At 39.8% G+C, this 27,991-nt stretch overlaps 1 pseudogene and 2 gene segments (V, D, J or C); all 3 read right to left on the bottom strand.

The window, feature by feature from the left end:
- Window positions 1-2,590: 2,590 nt before the first annotated feature.
- Window positions 2,591-16,097, bottom strand: LOC131980283 (uncharacterized; annotated as a pseudogene).
- Window positions 16,098-20,476: 4,379 nt separating this feature from the next.
- On the bottom strand, window positions 20,477-22,307 carry LOC131980282 (T cell receptor alpha variable 38-2/delta variable 8-like). The segment is given in 3 exon segments: window positions 20,477-20,506; window positions 21,735-22,042; window positions 22,133-22,307. Coding segments are annotated over 3 exon segments (384 nt in total).
- A 4,918-nt stretch (window positions 22,308-27,225) lies between these two features.
- LOC131980281 (T cell receptor alpha variable 4-like) lies at window positions 27,226-27,735 on the bottom strand. The segment is given in 2 exon segments: window positions 27,226-27,563; window positions 27,681-27,735. Coding segments are annotated over 2 exon segments (393 nt in total).
- Between the last annotated feature and the right edge of the window lie 256 nt (window positions 27,736-27,991).

Genomic DNA, 27,991 nt, shown 5'->3' with positions numbered 1-27,991 from the left:
CCTTTTTTCTCCAACTGAGGACACAAACCTCCAAACTCCATCTCCTTGAAATCAAGTTAATTTTTATGATTTAAGGCGATTGTGGCTCAGTTCGTAGAGCGGAAACCCACTGATTGGTAGGTTGGAGGTTCGATCCCTGACCGTGGCAGCATACATGTCGAAGTATCCTTGGGCAAGATACTGAACCCCAAATGGCTCCTAATGCTGCGTTCATCTGTGTATGAATGAACTCCTGATGGTGGCAGGCGGCAATGTTTAGGATAGCCTCGGCCACCAGTATGAATGTGTGTGTGAATGGATGAATGAGCGCAGTCTGTAGTGTAAAGGACTTTGGATCAAACCACTATATAAGTGGAATATATAAGAAATATAAGAAAAATAATCAAACTACAGAGTTGACTTTGAGCTCTATTTGATGTCAGAGGATTTGCTGTAAAACTCAATTATTATCAGTTATTGTTTACTGAAATAATATCCCACAACACCTCATCATCAGTAAGTGAAATTTTACTCTTCATTCATTTTGTTTTGTTTGAAAGCAGACAACAGTATGTGACTCCCTCTAGTGGATGTTGTGGAGTATTGTGTTGTCTTTGCTCCAAAGGTTTTTGTACAGAGTTTTGGTGTTTCCTGTCACTGTGGGCTTCACAGCACAGTAGTACACAGCAGAGTCTGTCACTGCAGCAGAGAAGATGTTCATGTTGATTTGTTTGTTCTCCACTTTAATCGTCAGTCCAGGGATTGGCTGATTTACAACATTTCCTGATGCAGAGTGTGAGATGATGAACTCTGGTGGTTTTCCTGGAGATTGTCGATACCAGAAGAAATAATCACCAGGGGCCGGTATTTCAAAAGTGATCAGATAGGATTATCCTGGTCGGATAGGATTAAATCTAGATCTGATCTGAAAACTGGGTATTTCAAACACGGATCCAGATAACCCTGATCCTGAAGATCAGGATTCCGCTCCGGTAATCCAATCCTCCCTTGAATCCAGATAAAAGGCTGGATTTGGGTATTTCAAAACTCAAGGCAGATATCTGGATCAACTTGGTACCAAAATTTCAGGATCATCCTGATCCCACCTCAGAGGTGGATTTCACTTAGATTGACAAAGTCTCAGCTCCACTTCTCCTAGATATTTTTAGTCAAGGTGTTCATTTCACTTAATCAAGTGTTAGTGTTTTACTTTTAATAATTAAAGTAGCCTAATTGAAAGAAATTTAAAGCATAGTAAAATATTTGACCCCACTTTCTGAAATTGCTGTAAATATATCATGCAGCACATTGAAGCACTTTCAAGGTATATTTTCATGCTTCTGATTATTGAAGACAAATTCTGTCAAACTTAAAAATGTACCTTTAAAATGTCTGGAAATAGCTTGAATGTGATTTTTAAAACATGCAGTAAGGTGTTTGTGTACAAACTGATTATTCTACTTCATCAAATCAGATGATATTTTGCTATAAATGACCATAATTATGTTTAGTGAGAGTCTTCTATATAAGGGAGACAAATTAGGATGAAAAATGTTTCTTATTGTGTCACTGACCAAGCTATATAGCATGAAAGTAATGCAATTACAATTTCAAGCAGTTTCAATAACTTTATTCAAAATCCAATAACATTGAATGGATCAATACAATTAAAGTGTTTCCAAGGATTTCCATCACTCATAGAGACCCGGTTGTCCTTAATAGCTGAGAGGTCCATGGCTGTGAGTGACTCTGAAAGTAAGAAAGAGAAGGTGTATGAGTATATCTTTACGTACACAAACCATGACATCATCACCAGCATTACTGGAGCATTCTGACACTTCTAAATGACCCGTATAGTTAACACCGTGTAACGTTACGTTTCCTAAGTACTGCAGCAGCCTGCTCTGTACACATGGAGCAGATTTTTTTTTTAAGTCTGCCGTGTTGCCAATAATGTAACGCTAATAAACTCTGAACAAGTTGGTGTTAGTTTAAAGAGTTAAGGTATGATGTACGTCCGATTAGTTCCTTTATAAGTTAAACCATAGACTAAAATTAATCAACAAAGCAGCTACCTCGCTAGCCCGCTAGCTACTTAACACACAAGTCAATGAAGCGGAGTTAGCTACCGTTAGCACGGCCGCGTCTCAATTAGAGATCGCTGCGGCCTGGTTTTAATTAGGTGACAATTCAAGAAGTTGGCTAGCATGATATGTTGGTTGGCGTTCGTATGGTCTTAAAACCGCTACACATTAGATAACTGTTAACTTACACTTTTGACGTGAAAGTGGTGCTCACTGCTCCTTTCGTCAGGTAGTCCGCCATGTTTCGATCCCAGAGTCGGAGACACGACAAGATTTGGAAATCCAGATCCGCCCACATGGACGTCACGGTGATCCACTCTGCCAATGTTTTGAAATACTCAGATAAAGTCAGCAGGATCACCTTGATCCATGACTGAGAAAAGGAGGATTTCGTTATCCGGATTATCCTGATCCGGATTACAAATTTTGAAATACCGGCCCCTGGTGACATTTTTGAGTATCTGTAGGACAGAGTAACAGTGCTGCCTTCTAAACTGAACTCTTCTGTCTTCACTGGAGTGAGTTCTTCACAGCTGACACCTAAAGGAAGAGAAAACAGTTTTATATGATGTTATAAAACTCTCATGAAATGAATCACATTCAATAAATATTGAAATCAAACAGATTTTTTAAAATCCTGAATGCAACGTACCTTTCAAAATGGATAGAACTAGAAGAGAAAACACACAGTGCTGCAGTGACAGCATGTTGAATAAAGATAATGTTGATGGTTTGTGTATTGAACTCTGTTGAATATAGAAGTTCCTCTCTCTTCTATAGTTCAGTCACAGTTTAGCTCCTCCCTGAATCTCTCCGTCTCCTCTTAGATCTTCATTTTCCCTTCTCTCAGTTTAACTTTCTCTACCTTAAACTCTGGAAATGACGTTGATGCTGCAGTAACCACCATATAAACCATCTTTAACATTGTGAGTCAGTGCTCCACAGGGCCGGCCCGTGGCATAGGCCGTATAGGCAAATGCTAAGGGCGCCGTCCATCAGGGGGCACCACGCCAGCGCCACAAATGGGGAAAAAAAATAAATATTATAACTAGTTGGTACTATTATTTCTTAATACAAAAAAGAATCCCACATTAATATAAATGAAAAGCAAAGCCTATTTAATAGAAATAATATAATCTGTTTGAAATGTTATGACATTACATCACCACCGCGCCGCCCCCCCATGTAATCATCATGTAAGCTACATGATTTGCTAATTGCTAATCAATAAATAGCTAGTGTTAACTGTTTTAACGTCAGTTAATATTGTGAAGGGGGGGGGGGGGGGGGGGGGCTAAGTTGTTATGGAAAATAATGTAGGTAATTACAGTACTCCCACCTGACATTCCTCTGGGACATTTGTAAATATTAGATCTTTTAAGCAGGTGTTTACATTTGTTTACATTTTTATTGCCTTCTGGTAAGGTAACGTTTACCCCTTTATATATTATAGTTGTAAGCCTAGTTGTTAAAGTGCACATCATTAATGTTAATTAAGCAATATCACATGAGAGGGAATGCTGTTTTGAATATCAACACTGCTGTGATTCGGTCAAAGATATTCATAACATAACATGATCTTCAGTATTTCACTGTAATGGTTAACATCATACATATCTCTTTGGTTTTTCATTTATATTATATCATTTCATATTATTTCATTTTATTCCTGGAATTACATGTTTTTATTATTAGACTGTAATACTCAATGGTGTCACATACTCCTCTCTTCAGATGCGCTGTTGAAATTTCTAAATCCAACCTCTGGGCCATCTACCAAATCTACTGCTGTTGCCTCCACCTCATCAGCAGAACAAAGCAGTGATGCAGCAGCATCAAGCAGTCCTCCCATTGCCTCCACCTCATCAGCAGAACCAAGCAGTGATGCAGCAGCATCAAGCGGTCCTCCTGCTGCACCAATAGACCCTGCTGACTGGCCTTCTGCTTTAACTGAAAAGGTACGAACAGAGTTAGTTCACAGAGGTCCATTTGTAATTGAAAGTGGCTTCACATTCCCAAAACAGAAAGATGGAAGAAGGTGTCAGCATGATTATTTTAACAGACTCTTAATCAATGGGGAAAAGGTGAGAAGAACCTGGCTTATGTACTCGAAAAAAGAGGATAGCTTGCTTCTGCTGCAAAATGTTCTCCAAGAGAGAGTATAAACTGATTAGGGAAGGTCTAAAGGACTGGAAAAATGCAAGTCACTTGCTGAAGGTCCATGAGGATAGCCAGGCGCATAATGCTCACATGGCAACATGGAAGGACTTGGAGGTCCGTTTTGCTAAAGGACTCACTATAGATAAACAAGAGATGGCACTTGCTGAGGCTGAGAGACAAAGGTGGCGTGAAGTTCTACATCGTTTGGTGGCAATAATTCAGTCCTTAGCTGAAAGAAACATGGCTTTCAGGGGGTCTACAGACACACTAAATAAACCAGACAATGGCAATTTTCTAAAAGAGGTGGAGCTCATGGCTAAATTTGATCCAGTGATGAAGCAGCATGTCAGTAGGGTCAAAAGTGGAGCTGGCAGTCACGTACATTATCTGGGAAAAACAATCCAAAATGAACTGATTGACTCCATCAGTTCAAGAATAATAAAAAGCATTGTGGAAGAGATCAAAACATCAAAGTATTTCTCCATCATTTTAGATTGCACCCCTGATCTGAGTCATAAGGAACAGCTGTCTGTCATAGTCAGGTTAGTGTCACAAGAAGACACACCACAAGTTAAAGAGCATTTCCTGGGCTTTCTTGTTGCAGAGGAGTCAACAGGAGATCATTTGTCAACTCTCATCCTAAAACGATTAGAGGAGCTTAACATTCCTTTTGAAGACTGCAGAGGACAGTCCTATGACAATGGGGCCAACATGAAGGGAAAAAATAAAGGTGTTCAGGCATGGTTGCTTCAGCTAAACTCAAGAGCTTTCTTTGTTCCATGTGGTGCCCACACTTTAAATCTGGTAGTAGCTGATGCTGCAAAAAGCTCACCAGATGCCCTTGGCTACTTTGGGCATTTAACAAAGCTTTTCAAGCTCTTCTCAGCCTCCAACCATAGGTGGAGTGTCCTCCTGAAACACGTTAAAACCACTTTGAAATCATGGGCTGAGACCAGATGGGAAAGCAGGATAAAAAGCATTGAGGCAGTCAGGTATCAGGCTGGGCAAGTCAGAGAGGCTCTTCTGGAGGTGAGGGAAACAACAAAAGACCCTGTGGTGAGGGTTGAAGCCCAGTCTTTGGCTGAGGAGATTGGATCGTATCGTTTTTGCATTTGTACAGCCATCTGGTATGACATTCTTAGCAAGATCCAGCATGTGAGCAAACTCATGCAGTCGCCCTCCATGCAGCTAGATGTGGCTGTCGACTTGCTGAAGAAGACCAAAGATTCCCTCACCAGCTACAGAAACACTGGATTTTCTGATGCGCAGACAACGGCAAAGGAGATGTGTGAAGAAATGAATGTGGAGGCTGAACTCAAACAAAAGCGACTGAGAGCCACCAAAAGGCACTTTGGTTATGAGTCTCCAGATGAGCCCATACAAGATGCACTTAAAAAAATGGAAACCACATTTTTTTATGTGGTAGTGGATACAGCCACCTCTTCTCTTGATGAAAGATTTCAGAACCTTGGAGAGGTAAATGACAAGTTTGGTGTACTCCTCAATTTCCACAACTTACAAAAAGAAGAGCTGCTACAGCAGTGCAAAACCCTGAGTACTACTCTGACCCATGACAGCCAGCCGGACATTAATGGCACAGAACTTGCAATGGAAATGCAGAATTTCCCACCATTGCCATCAAAGAACATGACACACATGGAACTCTTGACCTTCCTGCATGAGAAGAAGCTGGCAGAAATTTACCCCAACATGTGGATTGCTCTAAGAATCTCTGCCACTCTTCCTGTCACAGTGGCTGCTGCTGAAAGAAGCTTCTCTAAGCTCAAACTCATTAAAACTTACCTGAGATCTACTATGATGCAAGAACGTCTCAGTGGACTTTCCATTATAAGCATCAATCATGTGGTCTCAAATCAGCTGTCATATGATGATGTTGTTGATGACTTTGCTGCAAGAAAAACTAGGAGAGTAAGGCTTTTTGTACAGTAATTTGTAAGTCATTCTAGTTAATGCAGTATTAAAAAGCACAACTAGAGAACTCTGTAGGATCCCCTTTTTTGTAATATAGTTGTTAAAGTCATTACTGGTTTATTTAATATCTTGTTTTGTGCAGTGCCTTATTTATATTGTATTTTTAATTTGTTTTATGTAACTTATTGACATGTTTTATTTTGTGTTTAGTTCGATTTTATACTTTATGTAGGCTATTTATAAAACTGTAAAAATGTTTGCATTTCATATATTCATTTATTATTTTTGTATTCATTTGTTTATTTATAATTCTTTATCTTGTTAATGATTCTGATTGTGAATTTTCTTTCTTTAAGTAAAAAAAAGGTCAAAAACAAAGCTATTTCATTTCTTGTGAGTATATACACTACACTGTCGATGCAAGGGGGGCGCCACCTAAAATCTTGCCTAGGGCGCTGGATTGGTTAGGGCCGGGCCTGGTGCTCCAGAAGAATAATTGGTAACACTTTATTTTTAAGGGTTATGCATCAGACTGACATGACACTGTCATTAACATGAATGAGTCTTTATGAATGTTTATCAATGTTGTCATTAAGTGTCATTCTGTCAATTCTGTCACCTTTTAATGAAAAGTTTGCATTGTTTGGAATCTCTTTGTTCTTTCATCAGCGGCCGCAATCCATTCTTTGTGAATTCACCCGAGTCTCTGAATGCTGACTTTAACTCATGTCTAGTTTCTGTTCAAACTGCAGTCACAGACACAATGTCTCTTAGTTCAACAGACATATTTCTTCCATCATTGTACCAGCGGTAAGTTATTAAATCATATTAAAAAATGTATTTTCCTGAAAAACCACAGTCAACATACAGATAAATTGTCATTTAAAGCAATGACTGAGCATTGTCTTAATCATCCAGATTTATATTATTATACTCTGGTCAGAACTTCCATGCTGTGTGAACCATTTTCATCTCAGTCTGAAACCTCTCAGTCCAGTTATTGATTTCTAAGGGGTGTTCTCAACAAGCAGACCTACAACCAATCAGAGCAGTGAAAAATGTGTTTCTTGAAATATTTGAATCAAGAAGTGGACAATGCATATCTGATCAGTGGTTCAGTTTGAGAGTTTGATCTGAGCTTCTGAGTTGTGCTGGACATCCATCGTCATCAAACCCATCTTATATGAGATAAACAGTTGTGATTGGCTCGGCGGGGACCACTTCAGGTAGAAATCCGTCTGGATGGGAGAGTCACCAGACTCATCTACCAGAGCAAATAAATCATGAGCTCGGCTTATTTGGTTGGTTTACAGGCTAACATTTTCAGCTTTAAGGATCATACAGCAAAAAGATAAAGGACCCAATGATGAAGCCTTTCTGCTGTCTCATTAATTAACACCTCAGTATCATCAGAGATACACACACATATGATACAGTTTATTCTGTCATTTGTCTGTCATTTTGTCTGAATTGTTGCTGTTTTGACTGGAAACTTTATTATAACATGCTGTTGAGCATTAATGCTACGTGACTCCCTCTAGTGGATGTTGTGGAGTATTGTGTTGTCTTTGCTCCAAACGTTTTTGTACAGAGTTTTTGTGTTTCCTGTCACTGACTGACTCTCTAATCAAGCCACTATAAAGACTCCTGCCTCACACACACTCACTACCAGATTGTTCTCAGCTCTTCAAAGACAGACTTCCCAGCGATTTCCCTCGGACTGATTTCCTGTTGCTGACCCTGCCTGCCTCTGATTTACCCGTCTTGCCTGATCCCCGGTAAACTCACCAGCCTTCTGTCCCTGACTTGGAGTTTCCCTGCCAGTCGAACCAGCTTCGCTGCCAGAGACTTTAAGAGACTTTGTTGTCACATTCAAGCTGTTCAAAGTGCATATTGCTTGCATTGGTCTGTACCTGCCAAGGTTTACATTAAAAGCAATAACCAAGTGTTCCTGGTATCCTGTGTGCTGCAATTGGGTCCATACACAACCTGTTACAGATGGAGTTATTGTGGAAGTTTGTTTTTATGAATGAGTCAATCTATAACTTGGTAAAACTTCAGATGTTAAAATGTAATTTTTCTGTTTGTTTGTTTTACTTTATTAATTAATGCTGTAGTATGCATTTTGGATGCAGACCACCATGTTGAACAGTGTCCATTTCTTTGTTGTCATCGTGTCTTGTGTTTGAACCATCATACAGTTGGTTTGTCCTTGATGTGGATTTGCTGCTCATGTGAATCCTCCCACAGTGTTTCATTAGCAGCTGTAACCACAGTGACTCTGATAAAACAAGAATAATCAGAATCCGTCTGATATGAAGCTGTGGTTTGAATACCACTTCCCTCTTCTTTGAAGAGGAGTCTCATATCTGTGCTCAGGTTTTTGTACAGCCTCTTCTACACTTTGTATCACTGTGTCTCTAGAGCACAGTAGTAGAGACCTGTGTCTGCCAGGGTTAGCTTTTTAATGGTCAGTTCAGTTGACTTGCCAGATGTTTGAGATTTATATCGCTCTTTTTCAAGAATATATTTACTTTTACTTGTAGCTCTTTTCCAGAGTATAAACTGAGGTGCCTGAAGGTCAGAATGATGTCTGTACCAGTGAAGATAAGGATCACCTGATGCTTCATAATCACATGTGAGTGTGACAGACTCTCCTTCTCTTTTACTGACTTCATTTTGTCGAGGAGAGATTTTGTCTCCAGCTATTAGTCCTGGAAAAAGTGTAGAAAATGAATCCATTAGAAGAACATTGTTCATGAGTCTGAGAGGAGAAGACAGTGGAAAAAGTCAACTGTACAGTGTTACTCTGTGGACAGAAACAACTTAACTGTTCAGAGATTTCTGCTCTGAACTCCAGTTTATATAAATCTTTAGAAAGTAATAACATGTTGCTGTTTGTATCTTACCAAAGAAAAGAGCAGCAAGAATAATCCACAGCCAATGTTCCATCTCTACAACAAGGTTTAAATCAACAGGAGAAACTAGCTGATGTTCAACATTCAGTCTGAGAATTGTTCTCTTCACAGCAGCACTTATTATTGACTGAATGGTTGAACACCGTGCAGAAGTAGTGCACCGCCTACTTGATAATGTGGCCCTCTAGTGGAGGTAAAACCTTCAGTACAACAGTGTGGAGAAAAGGCTTCCAGCAGCTTGTCAGTGTGTCAGCTTGTGTTTTTGTACAGAGTTTTGGTGTTTCCTGTCACTGTGGGCTTCACAGCACAGTAGTACACAGCAGAGTCTGTCACTGCAGCAGAGGAGATCTGCAGATCCAGATGGGTTTTATCCTTCCTCACGCTAACAGACAGTCCAGACTTTGTTTCATTCTTTGTCCGCAAGTGATGGATGAGGAACTCTGGTGGGTTTTCTGGATATTGTCGATACCAAAAGAAATAATCAGTGCCATCAGCTTGTTTGGAGTAACTGTAGGACAGAGTAACAGTGCTGCCTTCTAAACTGGACTCTTCTGTCTTTACTGGAGTGAGTTCTTGACAGCTGACACCTGAAGGAAGAGATGAATCTGTTATACCATTTTGTAATAGTCTGAAAAGACTCAGACACAAGAAACATTTGCATTTAATAATTCCTTTCTGTGTAATTTAACATACCTGTTAGAATGGATAGAACCAGTAGAGAAAACACACAAAGAGCCAGTGACAGCATGTTGAATAAAGGCAATGTTGATTTTTTATGTAGGCTATTGAACTGTATTGAATGTATTGAATTGTGTCTTTCTTCTGTGTTCAACAATAGTTTAGCTCCTCCCTGTCTCTGTCTTCAGTATTGTCTCTTCTGTCTCTTCCTTCTGGTTAACAGACCGGTACCAGCTAGATTTATTTTTCACTGTGGAAAGGTCTGTAAAACCAGTACTTTACATATAAATAACACTGCCGTTACTGCTGGGTTAATGAAATCTACAATCACATACTTTCTGCATTAAAACGATTAAAAGTATATGTTGTTTTCAGGTATTAATTAATCCAAATAAAAATGTAAATAGAAATTGAGAGGACCTATGATTGTTGTTCTGTCAGGGTGTGATTTCTTGTGGTGTTCCACAGGGTTCAGAGACATTTGAAAAAAAATCAAACCTTAGTCTGTGATGCCTACCAGTTAATGCAGAAACTTTATTGAAATTAAACAGTAAATACAAAGAAACACTGACGCAATACGATTAAAATATTGTTATTTAACTGTTCTATATTCATGCAGTTTTATAAGAGAGTGCTACAAAAAAACTATAAACCTACAGAAATGAATATGAAGTGTATTAGATGTCAAAGGATGCCCGGTTATTGTCTTATGATGAGGGATTGTTCTGTTGTGTTGTATGAAACAGCACAACAGTGTGTGACTCCCTCTAGTGGATGTTGTGGAGTATTGTGTTGTCTTTGCTCCAAAGGTTTTTGTCCAGAGTTTTGGTGTTTCCTGTCACTGTGGGCCTCAGAGCACAGTAGTACACAGCAGAGTCAGACAGCTGAAGCTTCTGGATCTTCAGAGGAACTGATGTCTTGTTGACTACAGCATCGATTCTCTCCTTCTGTCCTTCTTCAGGATTTACTTTTTTTTTGAAAAGCGTTGCAGTACAAACTTTGGGAAATCATTTACTTCTTGTCTGTACCAGAACAAAGTGGGACTTGGGTTAGTTGTATCAAAAGTACAGTCAAGTGTAACTGTCTCTCCTTCAGTAGCAATGACATCTCTTGTTGGCTGGATCACCTTGGCCGCGTTTCCCAGATTCGCTCTTAGCGCTTAAGAAGCTCTTAAACGCTAAGAGCGTCTTAGGGACGCTCTTAAGAGCGCTGTGAAAGAAGGAAGTGTTTCCCAGAGTCGTTCTTAGCTTAAGAAGATCTTTCACTAAGAGGGAAGTGTAAGATCGCCCTGACCCACTCTTAACGGCCTTCTTAGCGACCAAACGCTCAGTGCAGCCGCATCAGGGAAAGTTATATCGGACACAAAGGAATACTAAAACCCTGCGTAATGATGAATGTACGCTCATAGCTGCAGAACACTGACGCAAGAAAAATAATAGCATAAGAAGAAAAATAACGATATAAAAATAAAGAATTGCCCATGTGTTCCTGTAGCTACATAAATAAAATAAATCATCATTACTATCACTCTTTACGTTTTCACACACATTCGGCATCTGCATATGAGTTTACAGTAGCTATAAAAACATCAACAACCCTGTGGTATTTCACAGATATGAGGGAAACTGACAGGTGTAATTGAACTCAGCTGGAACCTCATCAAGAGGGTCTCCACCTGCAAGTCTATATAAAGGCGTTGCCGAAGTCCACGCGTGTGAGACACCATGGCTGCAATACAGCATATTCTCGCTGCGAACCAACAGCGTCGCCGTGCGCGAAGCCAGACGGTTTATATAAACGCTTATGTGCGTCAGCACTTCTCCCCACTCGACGTGCTGTCGGACCGGGCTGTCCAGTCCAAGTACCGGCTTCCTCGTGAGGAGATCCACCGCCTCGTCACGCTCGTGTCACCACACATCCAGAGGGCAACCCGCTGCAATTTTGCCCTCAGCCCGGAGGTGCAACTCCTGGCCGCGCTGCGTTTTTACGCAGTGGGGAGCTTCCTGGAGGTGGTGGGGGACGGCACCGGCCTCAGCAAGGCACCGGTTTCACGGAGTGTGGCAGCCGTGACACCGATCCTCCTGCGCCATGCCCGGAGACACATCAGGATGCCCACCACGCGGGACGAGGTCCACCAGTGGGGTATATATGCGTTAATGGCTTGATTACTACTCGGATACACCTGTTAGCTGTGATCACACACACACACACACACACACACACACACACACGTAGCCTTATTGCACAGGTGTGTAGGGTGACTTAAGCGCTGATAAAGTGGTGGGTGATCGATTTGCCTGGCATCGATTGATTTATATTTCAGCACCACGGCGGTGGACAGCTCCCACTAAGAGCTTCTTAAGAAGCTTCTTTGGCGGGATCTTAAGAAGGCAGTTAAGAACGCATCTGGGAAACACCCCTATCTTAGCGCTCCTTCTTAGCCGAATCCTTCTTAAGAGCCTTCTTAAGTCCTTAAGAACGAGCGAATCTGGGAAACGCGGCCCTTGTCTTCTCCTTTACACTCTGGGGAAGAAGAGAACATGCAGAGGAAGAGATGAATCAATGAAGTAGAACAATCAGTAGTTTTAGAGAGTTACTAGCCAGAGAGTCAGAAACAGACATGTAGAATAATCTGAATATTCGCTGACTTCTGTCTGATGTCAGATTAAACCATATAAAAGTTTTTAGAAGTTATAAGATGCAATCATAAATTATCCGTTTCATTTTTCTGTGAAAGACATTAAAAGCACTCAGAACTAAGATAATTGTTAAAAGTGCTGAAAAACTAAAGATGTTGCTGTTTGTATCTTACCAAAGAAAAGAGTAGCAAGAATAATCCACAGCCAATGTTCCATCTCTACAACAAGGTTTAAATCAACAGGAGAAACTAGCTGATGTTCAACATTCAGTCTGAGAATTGTTCTCTTCACAGCAGCACTTATTATTGACTGAATGGTTGAACACAGTGCAGAAGTAGTGCACCGCCTACTTGATAATGTGGCCCTCTAGTGGAGGTAAAACCTTCAGTACAACAGTGTGGAGAAAAGGCTTCCAGCAGCTTGTCAGTCTGTCAGCTTGTGTTTTTGTACAGAGTTTTGGTGTTTCCTGTCACTGTGGGCCTCACAGCACAGTAGTACACAGCAGAGTCTGTCACTGCAGCAGAGGAGATCTGCAGATCCAGATGGGTTTTATCCTTCCTCACGCTAACAGACAGTCCAGACTTTGTTTCATTCTTTGTCCGCAAGTGATGGATGAGGAACTCTGGTGGGTTTTCTGGATATTGTCGATACCAAAAGAAATAATCAGTGCCATCAGCTTGTTTGGAGTAACTGTAGGACAGAGTAACAGTGCTGCCTTCTAAACTGGACTCTTCTGTCTTTACTGGAGTGAGTTCTTGACAGCTGACACCTGAAGGAAGAGATGAATCTGTTATACCATTTTGTAATAGTCTGAAAAGACTCAGACACAAGAAACATTTGCATTTAATAATTCCTTTCTGTGTAATTTAACATACCTGTTAGAATGGATAGAACCAGTAGAGAAAACACACAAAGAGCCAGTGACAGCATGTTGAATAAAGGCAATGTTGATTTTTTATGTAGGCTATTGAACTGTATTGAATGTATTGAATTGTGTCTTTCTTCTGTGTTCAACAATAGTTTAGCTCCTCCCTGTCTCTGTCTTCAGTATTGTCTCTTCTGTCTCTTCCTTCTGGTTAACAGACCGGTACCAGCTAGATTTATTTTTCACTGTGGAAAGGTCTGTAAAACCAGTACTTTACATATAAATAACACTGCCGTTACTGCTGGGTTAATGAAATCTACAATCACATACTTTCTGCATTAAAACGATTAAAAGTATATGTTGTTTTCAGGTATTAATTAATCCAAATAAAAATGTAAATAGAAATTGAGAGGACCTATGATTGTTGTTCTGTCAGGGTGTGATTTCTTGTGGTGTTCCACAGGGTTCAGAGACATTTGAAAAAAAATCAAACCTTAGTCTGTGATGCCTACCAGTTAATGCAGAAACTTTATTGAAATTAAACAGTAAATACAAAGAAACACTGACGCAATACGATTAAAATATTGTTATTTAACTGTTCTATATTCATGCAGTTTTATAAGAGAGTGCTACAAAAAAACTATAAACCTACAGAAATGAATATGAAGTGTATTAGATGTCAAAGGATGCCCGGTTATTGTCTTATGATGAGGGATTGTTCTGTTGTGTTGTATGAAACAGCACAACAGTGTGTGACTCCCTCTAGTGGATGTTGTGGAGTATTGTGTTGTCTTTGCTCCAAAGGTTTTTGTCCAGAGTTTTGGTGTTTCCTGTCACTGTGGGCCTCAGAGCACAGTAGTACACAGCAGAGTCAGACAGCTGAAGCTTCTGGATCTTCAGAGGAACTGATGTCTTGTTGACTACAGCATCGATTCTCTCCTTCTGTCCTTCTTCAGGATTTACTTTTTTTTTGAAAAGCGTTGCAGTACAAACTTTGGGAAATCATTTACTTCTTGTCTGTACCAGAACAAAGTGGGACTTGGGTTAGTTGTATCAAAAGTACAGTCAAGTGTAACTGTCTCTCCTTCAGTAGCAATGACATCTCTTGTTGGCTGGATCACCTTGGCCGCGTTTCCCAGATTCGCTCTTAGCGCTTAAGAAGCTCTTAAACGCTAAGAGCGTCTTAGGGACGCTCTTAAGAGCGCTGTGAAAGAAGGAAGTGTTTCCCAGAGTCGTTCTTAGCTTAAGAAGATCTTTCACTAAGAGGGAAGTGTAAGATCGCCCTGACCCACTCTTAACGGCCTTCTTAGCGACCAAACGCTCAGTGCAGCCGCATCAGGGAAAGTTATATCGGACACAAAGGAATACTAAAACCCTGCGTAATGATGAATGTACGCTCATAGCTGCAGAACACTGACGCAAGAAAAATAATAGCATAAGAAGAAAAATAACGATATAAAAATAAAGAATTGCCCATGTGTTCCTGTAGCTACATAAATAAAATAAATCATCATTACTATCACTCTTTACGTTTTCACACACATTCGGCATCTGCATATGAGTTTACAGTAGCTATAAAAACATCAACAACCCTGTGGTATTTCACAGATATGAGGGAAACTGACAGGTGTAATTGAACTCAGCTGGAACCTCATCAAGAGGGTCTCCACCTGCAAGTCTATATAAAGGCGTTGCCGAAGTCCACGCGTGTGAGACACCATGGCTGCAATACAGCATATTCTCGCTGCGAACCAACAGCGTCGCCGTGCGCGAAGCCAGACGGTTTATATAAACGCTTATGTGCGTCAGCACTTCTCCCCACTCGACGTGCTGTCGGACCGGGCTGTCCAGTCCAAGTACCGGCTTCCTCGTGAGGAGATCCACCGCCTCGTCACGCTCGTGTCACCACACATCCAGAGGGCAACCCGCTGCAATTTTGCCCTCAGCCCGGAGGTGCAACTCCTGGCCGCGCTGCGTTTTTACGCAGTGGGGAGCTTCCTGGAGGTGGTGGGGGACGGCACCGGCCTCAGCAAGGCACCGGTTTCACGGAGTGTGGCAGCCGTGACACCGATCCTCCTGCGCCATGCCCGGAGACACATCAGGATGCCCACCACGCGGGACGAGGTCCACCAGTGGGGTATATATGCGTTAATGGCTTGATTACTACTCGGATACACCTGTTAGCTGTGATCACACACACACACACACACACACACACGTAGCCTTATTGCACAGGTGTGTAGGGTGACTTAAGCGCTGATAAAGTGGTGGGTGATCGATTTGCCTGGCATCGATTGATTTATATTTCAGCACCACGGCGGTGGACAGCTCCCACTAAGAGCTTCTTAAGAAGCTTCTTTGGCGGGATCTTAAGAAGGCAGTTAAGAACGCATCTGGGAAACACCCCTATCTTAGCGCTCCTTCTTAGCCGAATCCTTCTTAAGAGCCTTCTTAAGTCCTTAAGAACGAGCGAATCTGGGAAACGCGGCCCTTGTCTTCTCCTTTACACTCTGGGGAAGAAGAGAACATGCAGAGGAAGAGATGAATCAATGAAGTAGAACAATCAGTAGTTTTAGAGAGTTACTAGCCAGAGAGTCAGAAACAGACATGTAGAATAATCTGAATATTCGCTGACTTCTGTCTGATGTCAGATTAAACCATATAAAAGTTTTTAGAAGTTATAAGATGCAATCATAAATTATCCGTTTCATTTTTCTGTGAAAGACATTAAAAGCACTCAGAACTAAGATAATTGTTAAAAGTGCTGAAAAACTAAAGATGTTGCTGTTTGTATCTTACCAAAGAAAAGAGTAGCAAGAATAATCCACAGCCAATGTTCCATCTCTACAACAAGGTTTAAATCAACAGGAGAAACTACCTGATGTTCAACATTCAGTCTGAGAATTGTTCTCTTCACAGCAGCACTTATTATTGACTGAATGGTTGAACACAGTGCAGAAGTAGTGCACCGCCTACTTGATAATGTGGCCCTCTAGTGGAGGTAAAACCTTCAGTACAACAGTGTGGAGAAAAGGCTTCCAGCAGCTTGTCAGTCTGTCAGCTTGTGTTTTTGTTCAGAGTTTTGGTGTTTCCTGTCACTGTGGGCCTCACAGCACAGTAGTACACAGCAGAGTCTGTCACTGCAGCAGAGGAGATCTGCAGATCCAGATGGGTTTTATCCTTCCTCACGCTAACAGACAGTCCAGACTTTGTTTCATTCTTTGTCCCCAAGTGATGGATGAGGAACTCTGGTGGGTTTCCTGGTTATTGTCGATACCAGAAGAACTAATCAGTGCCATCAGCTTGTTTGGAGTAACTGTAGGACAGAGTAACAGTGCTGCCTTCTAAACTGGACTCTTCTGTCTTTACTGGAGTGAGTTCTTGACAGCTGACACCTAAAGGAAGAGATGAATCTGTTATACCATTTTGTAATAGTCTGAAAAGACTCAGAAACAAGAAAAATTTGCATTTAATAATTCCTTTCTGTGTAATTTAACATACCTGTTAGAATGGATAGAACCAGTAGAGAAAACACACAGTGCTGCAGTGACAGCATGTTGAATAAAGGTAATGCTGATGGTTTGTGTATTGAACTCTGTTGAATACAGAATTGTGTCTTTCTTCTGTGTTCAACAACAGTTTAGCTCCTCCCTGAATCTTTCTTCAGTATTTTCTCTTCTGTCACTTCCTCCTGGTTAACAGATCGGTACCAGCTAGATTTATTTGTGACTGTGGAAAGGTCCTTAAAACCAGTACTTTACATATAAATAACACTGCCATAATTGCTGGGTTAATGAAATCTACAATCACATACTTTTCTGCTGTTTTCAGGTATTAATTAATCCAGATTAAAATGTAAAAAGAAATTGAGAGGACCTATGATTGAAGCCTGTGGAACACCACAAGAAATCACAGCCTGACAGAACAACAGAAATTTGAACAAAATAAAACCTTCGTCTGTGATGCAAGCCAGGTAATGCATAACCTTTATTGAAATTAAACAGTAAATACAAAGAAACACTACTGCATAAGACAATACTGCTATTTAATTGTTTTATATCCATTGAGTTTAATAAGAGATTCCTTCAAAACAAAACCTACAGAAATGAACATGAAGTGTATTAGAAGTCAAAGGATGCCCTGTTATTGTCTTATGATGAGGTATTGATCTGTTGTGTTGTATGAAACAGCACAACAGTGTGTGACTCCCTCTAGTGGATGTTGTGGAGTATTGTGTTGTCTTTGCTCCAAAGGTTTTTGTACAGAGTTTTGGTGTTTCCTGTCACTGTGGGCTGCAGAGCACAGTAGTACACAGCAGAGTCTGTCACTGCAGCAGAGGAGATGTTCATGTTTATTTGTTTATCCTCCACTTTAATCTTCAGTCTAGGGATCCGCTGATTTCCAACATTTCCTGAAGCATAGTGTGAGATGATGAACTCTGGTGGTTTTCCTGGATATTGTCGATACCAGAAGAAATAATCACCAGGTGACATTTTGGAGTATCTGTAGGACAGAGTAACAGTGCTGCCTTCTAAACTGGACTCGTCTGTCTTTACTGGAGTGAGTTCTTCACAGCTGACACCTAAAGGAAGAATAACTTTGTTATAAATTATGTTACAGCATTCTCTAGATATTAATAACGTTCATAAAACATGAAGTCAAACAGTTTTTAAAAATGTAGAATGTAACATACCTGTTAGAATGGATAGAACCAGTAGAGAAAACACACAGTGCTGCAGTGACAGCATGTTGAATAAAGGTAATGTTGATGGTTTGTGTATTGAACTCTGTTGAATACAGAAGTTTTCTTCACAGTTTAGCTCCTCCCTGAGTCTCTTCGGCTCCTCGTAGATCTGTATTTTCTCGTCTCTCAGTTACACGTCCTCAACTTTAATATCTGAAAAATTATATTGATGAATTAATATAATTGTTTTTATTTTGTGCTGACTATACTGTTTGGTCCACTGGTGTGCGATGGACTTTGCTTATTTGTACAAACTGGACTGGTTTGAATGTAAAGGAAACAACATTGTGGATCCCTTTTTTCTCCAACTGAGGGCACAAACCTCCAAACTCCATCTCCTTGAAATCAAGTTAAGTTTTATGATTTTAGGTGATTGTGGCTCAGTTCACAGAGCAGAAACCCACTGATTGGTAGGTCGGAGGTTCGATCCCTGACCGTGGCAGCCTACATGTCGAAGTATCCTTGGGCAAGATACTGAACCCCAAATGGCTCCTAATGCTGCGTTCATCTGTGTATGAATGAACTCCTGATAGTAGCAGGTGGCACTGTTTAGGATAGCCTCGGCCACCAGTATGAATGTGTGTGTGAATGGATGAATGAGCGCAATCTGTAGTGTAAAGGACTTTGGATCAAACCGCTATATAAGTGTAGTCCATTTTCCATTAACCATTTAGGACCCCTAGAGATGTCTGATAACATCATCGGTTAGAGGACAGGCTTGGGGCCTCCTGCTGAGACCTTTCTCCAGAGATAAGAGGTTCTGAAGGCACGTAGCCCACCCTCCCCCAACTGCTCTCTGATTTTCCTACTTGAGTCCTATGTGGACATAGCCAAACCAAAGCTGTGCATCAAGACTTAAGAAAATAAATTAATACAATTTAATTTTCATTAATGAACACAAACCAACAGCACTCAGCCCAAGGCCACGGTAAAAGGTATATCATCTGCCTTAAAGAGTGGTTTGTACCAAGCAACTCAACCTGGAAACCAGCAGTGACCAGTGTGCAACCACACCCAGCAAAGGACTGCTGGGCTCCACCAACAACCAACTCTCCAGCCCTTTCTCTGTGACTTTCTTCAAAAACAGTTGGATGAATCGATCCTCCCTCTGTGATGTAGAGCAGGAACTCTGGTCTAGATCTCTGGTATTGTCGGTACCACTGGATATTGCTGATAGTACCATCATATTTACAGGTCAGGTTGATGTTTCTGCCCTCTGCAACATGTTCTTCAGTACGTTGTGGATTTATGCTGTTCATGGAACCCAGAGCTGCAAAATGAGGATTATTCATGTCAGTTATTCTGGTAAATGTCAGTTGGCGGGGCCAGATAATCACCTTTTGGTGATTTTAAACCGTCAGTATTTAGGTCACTGAAATTATTTGTTTGTCCAGAAAATGTGTGCTTCTGGGTAATTGATCAAATTAAAGTGTAATGCACTGTTATTAATTTTGTCCACACTTTAAAATGTAAGTCTATTTTAGGTTAAGTGATAAAATATAAGAAAGATATATTCATTGTATTGAATTGAAAACTGGGAAACTCAGTCAACTTGTACAATGGTTAATGGAATATATGATCACATTGTGCCAACAACACAAATAACATAAATGTTGTTTTCAGAAATAAATTCATACAAAAGCAAAAAAACAAATATAAACAAAGAGAACCTATAATTGAACCCTGTGGTACACCACAAGAAATCATAGCCAGACAGAACAACAGAGTAACTTTTTTTATAAAGAGAAGAACAAAGTCAACCAGAGTGCTGCCAACCCGTTTATGTATAGTCCAGAAGTGTTTTTAAAAAAAAAAAATATAATGGCAAACTTTTAAAAGATTGCAATATTTTTTGGCATCAAATATAAACTTTAAATACATTGTTCATGTTAAACTTGTTTTAGATGTTGGCAGTTATGAATGTTTGTCAGTGCTTCAGAAAAATAATCAAACTACAGAGTTGATTTTGAGCTCTATTTGATGTCAGAGGATTTGCTGTTAAACTCAATTATTATTGAGTTTGACAGTTATTGTTTACTGAAATAATATCCCACAACACCTCATCATCAGTAAGTGAAATTTTACTGTTCATTCAGTTTTTTTTGTTTGAAAGCAGACAACAGTATGTGACTCCCTCTAGTGGATGTTGTGGAGTATTGTGTTGTCTTTGCTCCAAAGGTTTTTGTACAGAGTTTTGGTGTTTCCTGTTACTGTGGGCTTCACAGCACAGTTGTACACAGCAGAGTCTGTCACTGCAGCAGAGGAGATGTTCATGTTGATTTGTTTGTCCTCCACTTTAATCGTCAGTCCAGGGATTGGCTGATTTCCAACAATTCCTGATGCAGAGTGTGAGATGATGAACTCTGGTGGTTTTCCTGGATATTGTCGATACCAGAAGAAATAATTACTCCCAGTCAGTTTAGAGTATCTGTAGGACAGAGTAACAGTGCTGCCTTCTAAAGTGGACTCGTCTGTCTTTACTGGAGTGAGTTCTTGACAGCTGACACCTAAAGGAAAAAATAACTTTGTTATGAATTATGTTACAGCATTCTCTAGATATTAATAATGTTCATGAAACATGAAGTCAAACAGTTTTTAAAATTGGAGAATGTAACGTACCTGTTAGAATGGATAGAACCAGTAGAGAAAACACACAATGCTGCAGTGACAGCATGTTGAATAAAGGTAATGTTGATGCTTTGTGTATTGAACTCTGTTGAATATAGAAGTTCCTCTCTCTTCTATAGTTCAATCACAGTTTAGCTCCTCCCTGAATCCCTACACTTCCTCCTGGTTAACAGACTGGTAGCAGCATTCTGAACCACCCAGCTATGGAAAGGTCTGGAACACCAGCACTCTACATGTACACCAGCTGCCAGAGATAAATTATTTTATTAGCACCTAAATCTCATATTGTCAACAAAACAATGAAAATCAATGTTCTTATTCATCAACTGATCTGAAAACATCATGTAAATAGAAAATGAGAGGAACGAGGATTGAACCCTGTGGTACACCACAAAAACTTATTTTCTAAAGATTACAACAATATCTTCATCAACTACATTAAAGACCCCTTTTTGAAATTGTAATTTGTAAATGTTGTATTTAAATATAATATATTGACAAACTACAAGGCATGAAATGATCACCATAAAATTTATGAATACACTATATTGGTTGCATATATCCTATGGTGTCACATTTTAGCAGTAATTGTTATTTTAGAGTTGAAGCTCTATCAGATGTTATAGGATATCTGATCCACTCCATTATGACAAGGAATTTTACATATAATATCCCAAAACTCCTCATCATGATCAGAACTGTTGTTGTTGTTGTTGTTGTTGTTGTTGTTGTTGTTGTAAAAAAAAAAAAAAAAAACAGTTGCCTTAATTCTGTGTTTAATATTTAGAGCTTCATTTTCTCTTGTTTTACCTCCTCTAGAAATAATCTACACTGTATCATTTCAAACTATTTTAACAGTTAACCAGTATGTGACTCCCTCTAGTGGATGTTGTGGAGTATTGTGTTGTCTTTGCTCCAAAGGTTTTTGTTCAGAGTTTTGGTGTTTCCTGTCACTGTGGGCTGCAGAGCACAGTAGTACACAGCAGAGTCTGTCACTGCAGCAGAGGAGATGTTCATGTTTATTTGTTTATCCTCCACTTTAATCTTCAGTCTAGGGATCCGCTGATTTCCAACATTTCCTGAAGCATAGTGTGAGTTTCCTGTCACTGTGGGCTTCAGAGCACAGTAGTACACAGCAGAGTCAGACAGTTGAAGCTTCTGGATCTTCAGAGGAACCGATCTTGAGGTTGAATTCAGTACAGATGAAAATCTGTCCCCGTCCTCTGTTTTCCCCAAGCCGATCTTAAAGCGGCTCAGGATGGATTTGGGGCTGTTGTTTCCGTCCTGTTTGTACCAGAAGAGATAATGATTTGATGAAGAGCTGTTGTACTGACAGCCAAGTGTTACTGTCTGTCCTTCAGCAGCAGGCTCTTCTCCTGCTGGTTGCAGCACGCTGTCTGTTTGTGCTCTACATTCTGTAAAACAGTAACAAACAGTATCAGTTTGCTGCTACAGAATCATGTCAGTGTTGGACTGATCTCAAAGAAACAGAGTTGTGTTCATACCAAAGCTCACAGCAGCCAGCAGCGCTGAGATGAACAGAGGCGTCATCTCTGCAGTGTTGAGGAACTCTGAGCTCCAGCAAGTATAAAGAAGGCTGTGAACTCTGTTTAGTCCTCATCAACACTAAATTGGTGGATTAGAAGGAGGAACCTGATCACAGTGACAGAGCTCACTCACAGCCCTGTTACTCCTCCTACTGATAACTTTACACCAAACACACTCTGTGCCACTCTCCTTTCCTGGTATAACAGCTCTTGTATGTGGTCATCATAGGACTATCCAGGTGACCTTTTTTTCTGTCTTACAGCTGCTGCAGATTCACTTTGCTTCAGTACATGAAAAAAGTCAGACTGTCTACAGGAAAAATTCGTATGATTTGCTACGAAACATAATGTGATGTAGTTCGTACACAGCAAATGTGCCAATGTTAAATTAAGACTGTTAATTTTAACACCGGGAAAGTGTTCATATGTGTCCACTCTTTTGAGTGTTGATTTAACACTGTTCAAAGCGTCAATTATTTAAAACTCAACCAGAGTTATTCTAACACCTCATGGAGTTGAAAACCAACACAAGTAGTGTGGATAGTACTCAACACCGGTGTTAAGTGTTAGAAAATTAACTCTACCAGACAACACTGAACTCCAGTATATTAACACCAATGAGTGTAATAAAAATTTACTCTGGAAAGTGTAGAATATTGTGGCCAACCACTGCCCCTTTCCACTCAAATATCTTCACTACATACCTCTACCTATTAATATTAAGAAATACAAGACATATGAATTGCACAAATAGTGTATTAAAAAAAAGGTACACCACTTTCATCATCTTAATACACGACAGATCAGCATGGATTTATATAAAATTACAGCATGGGACAATGTACATCTGGTCATCAGTGTTTCCATATGAATACTGTCTATCATACGGTCTATAGTACACCAGGTCATCTACACTAATCAAAGTAAAGACATCTGTGTTCTCCTCAATACAAAAGGCATTTAAGTGATCATCAAAATACATTGTTGAGACTTTACAAGTCAAAAGATGACAGTTTTCATCTTGAACAATTACATTGACAATCCGGTTAAATAAAGGCATCTCATTTTCAACACCAGAACATACATACATGCCAGCCTGATACTCTGTGCCAAAGCTTTTGACCCAGGAAGTTGTGGAAACATTTGACCACGCATAAGTTTCACCCAGTGCCTCATTGCCTTCTAGACTGCTGACCAAGACAGCACTTGCATTCCTTCAGTCTCTAAAATCTTGAGGTCATCAACAAGAGGCTTTAGGATTGGGTCAAACCCATACTTTCTCACGTCTTCTGAGTGAAATAGGGCTACAAGATGAATGTTCATTAACACAGAATTTAGCTTTGGAGGCAAATTTCTCAAAATAAAGTGAATGCAACCAAATTTGTGGACTCTTTTTTTGAGCCTAGTGGATTAGCTGTTTCAAAATCGTCATAGAAATGCTGGATCTGAAGAGCATTATCTTGTTGTGAGAATAAAATGTGTTTCCTAAAGTACGAGCCATCATTTAGATCAGTGTAAAAACCTTCCTGGTGTATTTTTGCTTTTTGGAAAGCTTACGAGACTTCACTGTTCCTAAACATGGATGAAAGAGAGCCCATTATGGGTACATTCATGAATTTATCATTGGCGGGAACTTGCCTATATGTGCCAGTTGTTCTATCTCTGCATGTATCAAAGCGCACACCAAGAATATGCCTTACAGGCTTTTTTTACAGCATTGATTTAATAATAATTATTATTATTAAAAAACCTACAGGTACCCAGTTGTTTCTTGTATCTTGTTTGTAATGGCAAAAATATCAGCTATTTAAAGTTTGAATTGAAACAAATCAGACCCTTAAGAAAATTGTTGATTAATTTACTAATGGTGTATTCTGAATGTTTTACTGCTACATATTGTAGGCCATATATGTTTTCCAAACCATCCTTAGAATCTTGACCAGGATCATTTGGTCACAAGTCTTTCTCCTTCTTTTTCTGAAGTCTCCCCTTTCTATGAGCACTGATGGTTTTTATTACATATGATACACTACGTTGAAGATAACTTACATCTCTTGCCATTTGGCTGTCAGGAGGTCCTTCAATCAGCTTCCTTTTTCAAGCTTTGGTGGACTCAAGGATCAAGGTTTTGATCAATTTGAAGATGAACCAGATGCACGTGATGGTGACCACTCTAATATAAATGAGGCCTATGAAGATGTGTCCAAAACAGAGCTGTCTACAAAAAAAACACAGCTTTATGAAAATTACAGTTATACATATATCAAGAAAAGACCATTGCACTTGTCAATGAACGCCTTAAAAGACACCTGGGATGATTTTAAAAGTTCATCAAATATGACAGCATCCACTTCCACTAAAGCAGAATCCTTCAGGACCAAGGAAGTAAACACCTGGGAAACTAAATTTGGCCAGCACTAAAACAGAAATGATGACTTCATTAAGGGTCATAACATTATATTAAATCAACGTAAAATTGTATTAATAGCAGAAACCTTGAAATTATTGTTAATGTGACACTGAAAATACCTCCTTACAGAAATTCAGGGTAATTGTAGACATCCTCAGCCGTTGGTACCCTGACCCATTTGCTCACCCCCTCGTACTCTACAGGAACCAGCATGTCACCACCTTCAAAGGGAAGACCAGCACATACAACACACACTAACAACAATGTCAAATCTATTTACATTTTTCCAGGCACCAATAAATGATTATAATGGAATATTTGTTTATGTAGATGGCAAAGGAAGTATTTACTTGAGAAGTATTAAATAAACAAATAAAAACAGTTAATTTATTTCATGGTAATTCTACCTCAAACACAATATTGAAAGAGACAATTCTAAATTAAATATTATATAATCGTCATTCCTAAATGTGTTATATTCACAATTGGATCAGAACAAACAGATTGATGGTTAACATCAAAAAACGACCACATGTGAGCTTGTAAATTGATATTTAGCAGCTATGATGATCTCATGTATGCCTGTGTATTATTTGATCTCAATTCTCTGTCTCTTCAGACCGGAAGTGAGCATGACAAGTAAAAAATGAACACGGTAAGGTCGGATGTTTACATTAATATAAAAAGGAGAGTTAGCAATGTAGCTTTGTTGTTGTGGCAAGGTATGCGGTCTAATTAATTATTAAAATTATTAAAAAATAACACCACACACTTGTTGGTTCGGCTTCATCGTCGTCCTCTGCAGTGAACACGCATATTTAATTGGTAATACACTGCTGACGCGGTTTGAAAATATAACGCTAAGGGACATGTGGAGGGATTATGGCTGTAGGAATACGGCTATACGGCCCAGCTGGTGTAGGCAGGTCACTTACTTTTGTCGTATATATTTAGCATGAAATGAAAAAAATAAAGTAGCGCGGTAAACGTAAATGCAGCGGGTAAATCATTAACTCTGGCCGCTTTCTTAAATAAGCCTCCTCCAACATGTCTAATTCAAGCAGAAGTGACCGTGGAGGGGCTATGATAGGCCTACTTATGGTTGGCAAAGCTATGAAGCTACAACATGTACCACTGCCTTTGATAATGGCAAGTTATTGGAAGTAATGTCACATTATTTTACTTGCAACTCATCCTTTTGACACGACTGTGAACGCGGTTGAAACTTTAAACGGTTAAATTTAAGCTAACACATGCTCTCCTCTCTTCCTTGCTTAGTCTGCTGTATATCTTTAATGTCATCTCCTGGTGAAAGCTTTCAGAAAATGACCATTGTAGAAAAAAATATTGCAACAATTATAGATTACATTGGCCCAACTGCCGAGTTTCAGAATATTTCTTGAATGTAAATTGGCAGTTTAGTATCATTTGGTCCTCTGCAGCCTGAGAGGACAAATACAAAGATGGTGGAGTTATTGTGGAAGCTTCTGTTTTTATGAATGAGTCAATCTAGAACTTGGTAAAACTTCAGATGTTAAAATGTAATTCTTCTGTGTTTTTTTTTGTACTTTATTAATTAATGCTGTAGTATGTATTTTGGATGCAGACCACCATGTTGACCAGTGTCCATTTCTTTGTTGTCATCGTGTCTTGTGTTTGAACCATCATACAGTTAGTTTGTCCTTGATGTGGATTTGCTGCTCATGTGAATCCTCCCACAGTGTTTCATTAGCAGCTGTAACCACAGTGACTCTGATAAAACAGGAATGATCAGAATCCGTCTGATATGAAGCTGTGGTTTGAATACCACTTCCCTCTTCTTTGAAGAGGAGTCTCATATCTGTGCTCAGGTTTTTGTACAGCCTCTTCTACACTTTGTATCACTGTGTCTCTAGAGCACAGTAGTAGAGACCTGTGTCTGCCAGGGTTAGCTTTTTAATGGTCAGTTCAGTTGACTTGCCAGGTGTTTTAGATTCATATCGCTGTTCGTCAAGAATATATTCCCTTTTACTTGTAGCTCTTTTCCAGAGTATAAACTGAGGTGCCTGAAGGTCAGAATGATGTCTGTACCAGTGAAGATAAGGATCACTAGAAGTTGTTTCATAATCACATGTGAGTGTGACAGACTCTCCTTCTCTTTTACTGACTTCATTTTGTCGAGGAGAGATTTTGTCTCCAGCTGTTAGTCCTGGAAAAAGTGTAGAAAATGAATCCATTAGAAGAACATTGTTCATGAATCTGAGAGGAGAAGACAGTGGAAAAAGTCAACTGTTCAGTGTTACTCTGTGGACAGAAACAACTTAACTGTTCAGAGATTTCTGCTCTGAACTCCAGTTTATATAAATCTTTAGAAAGTAATAACATGTTGCTGTTTGTATCTTACCAAAGAAAAGAGCAGCAAGAATAATCCACAGCCAATGTTCCATCTCTACAACAAGGTTTAAATCAACAGGAGAAACTAGCTGATGTTCAACATTCAGTCTGAGAATTGTTCTCTTCACAGCAGCACTTATTATTGACTGAATGGTTGAACACAGTGCAGAAGTAGTGCACCGCCTACTTGATAATGTGGCCCTCTAGTGGAGGTAAAACCTTCATTACAACAGTGTGGAGAAAAGGCTTCCAGCAGCTTGTCAGTGTGTCAGCTTGTGTTTTTGTACAGAGTTTTGGTGTTTCTTGTCACTGTGGGCCTCACAGCACAGTAGTACACAGCAGAGTCTGTCACTGCAGCGGAGGAGATGTTCATGTTGATTTGTTTGTCCTCCACTTTTATCGTCAGTCCAGGGATTGGCTGATTTAAAACAGCTCCTGAAGAAGAGTGTGAGGTGATGAACTCTGGTTGTTTTCCTGGATATTGTCGATACCAGAAGAAATAATTATTTGTTGCCAGTTTGGAGTATCTGTAGGACAGAGTAACAGTGCTGCCTTCTAAACTGAACTCTTCTGTCTTCACTGGAGTGAGTTCTTCACAGCTGACACCTGAAAGAAAAGAAAACAGTTTTACAGTTTATTATGTTATAAAACTCTCATGAAATGAATCACATTCATTAAACATTAAAAGCAAACAGATTTTTAAAAATCCTGAATGCAACATACCTGTTAGAATGGATAGAACCAGTAGAGAAAACACACAGTGCTGCAGTGACAGCATGTTGAATAAAGGTAATGTTGATGGTTTGTGTATTGAACTCTGTTGAATATAGAAGTTCCTCTCTCTTGTATAGTTCAGTCACAGTTTAGCTCCTCCCTGAATCTCTCAGTCTCCTCTTAGATCTGTATTTTCTCTTCTCTCAGTTCCACTTCCTCCTGGTTAACAGACTGATAGCAGCATTTTGTACCAGCTGGAGATGATCATTGGTCACTCAGCTGCAGAAAGGTCTGGAACACCAGTAATAAACCAGCTGCAA

Source organism: Centropristis striata, chromosome 11 (genome assembly GCF_030273125.1).
Source record: "Centropristis striata isolate RG_2023a ecotype Rhode Island chromosome 11, C.striata_1.0, whole genome shotgun sequence".
NCBI classification, from domain to species: domain Eukaryota; kingdom Metazoa; phylum Chordata; class Actinopteri; order Perciformes; family Serranidae; genus Centropristis; species Centropristis striata.
This window is presented reverse-complemented; position numbering and strand designations above follow the sequence as displayed.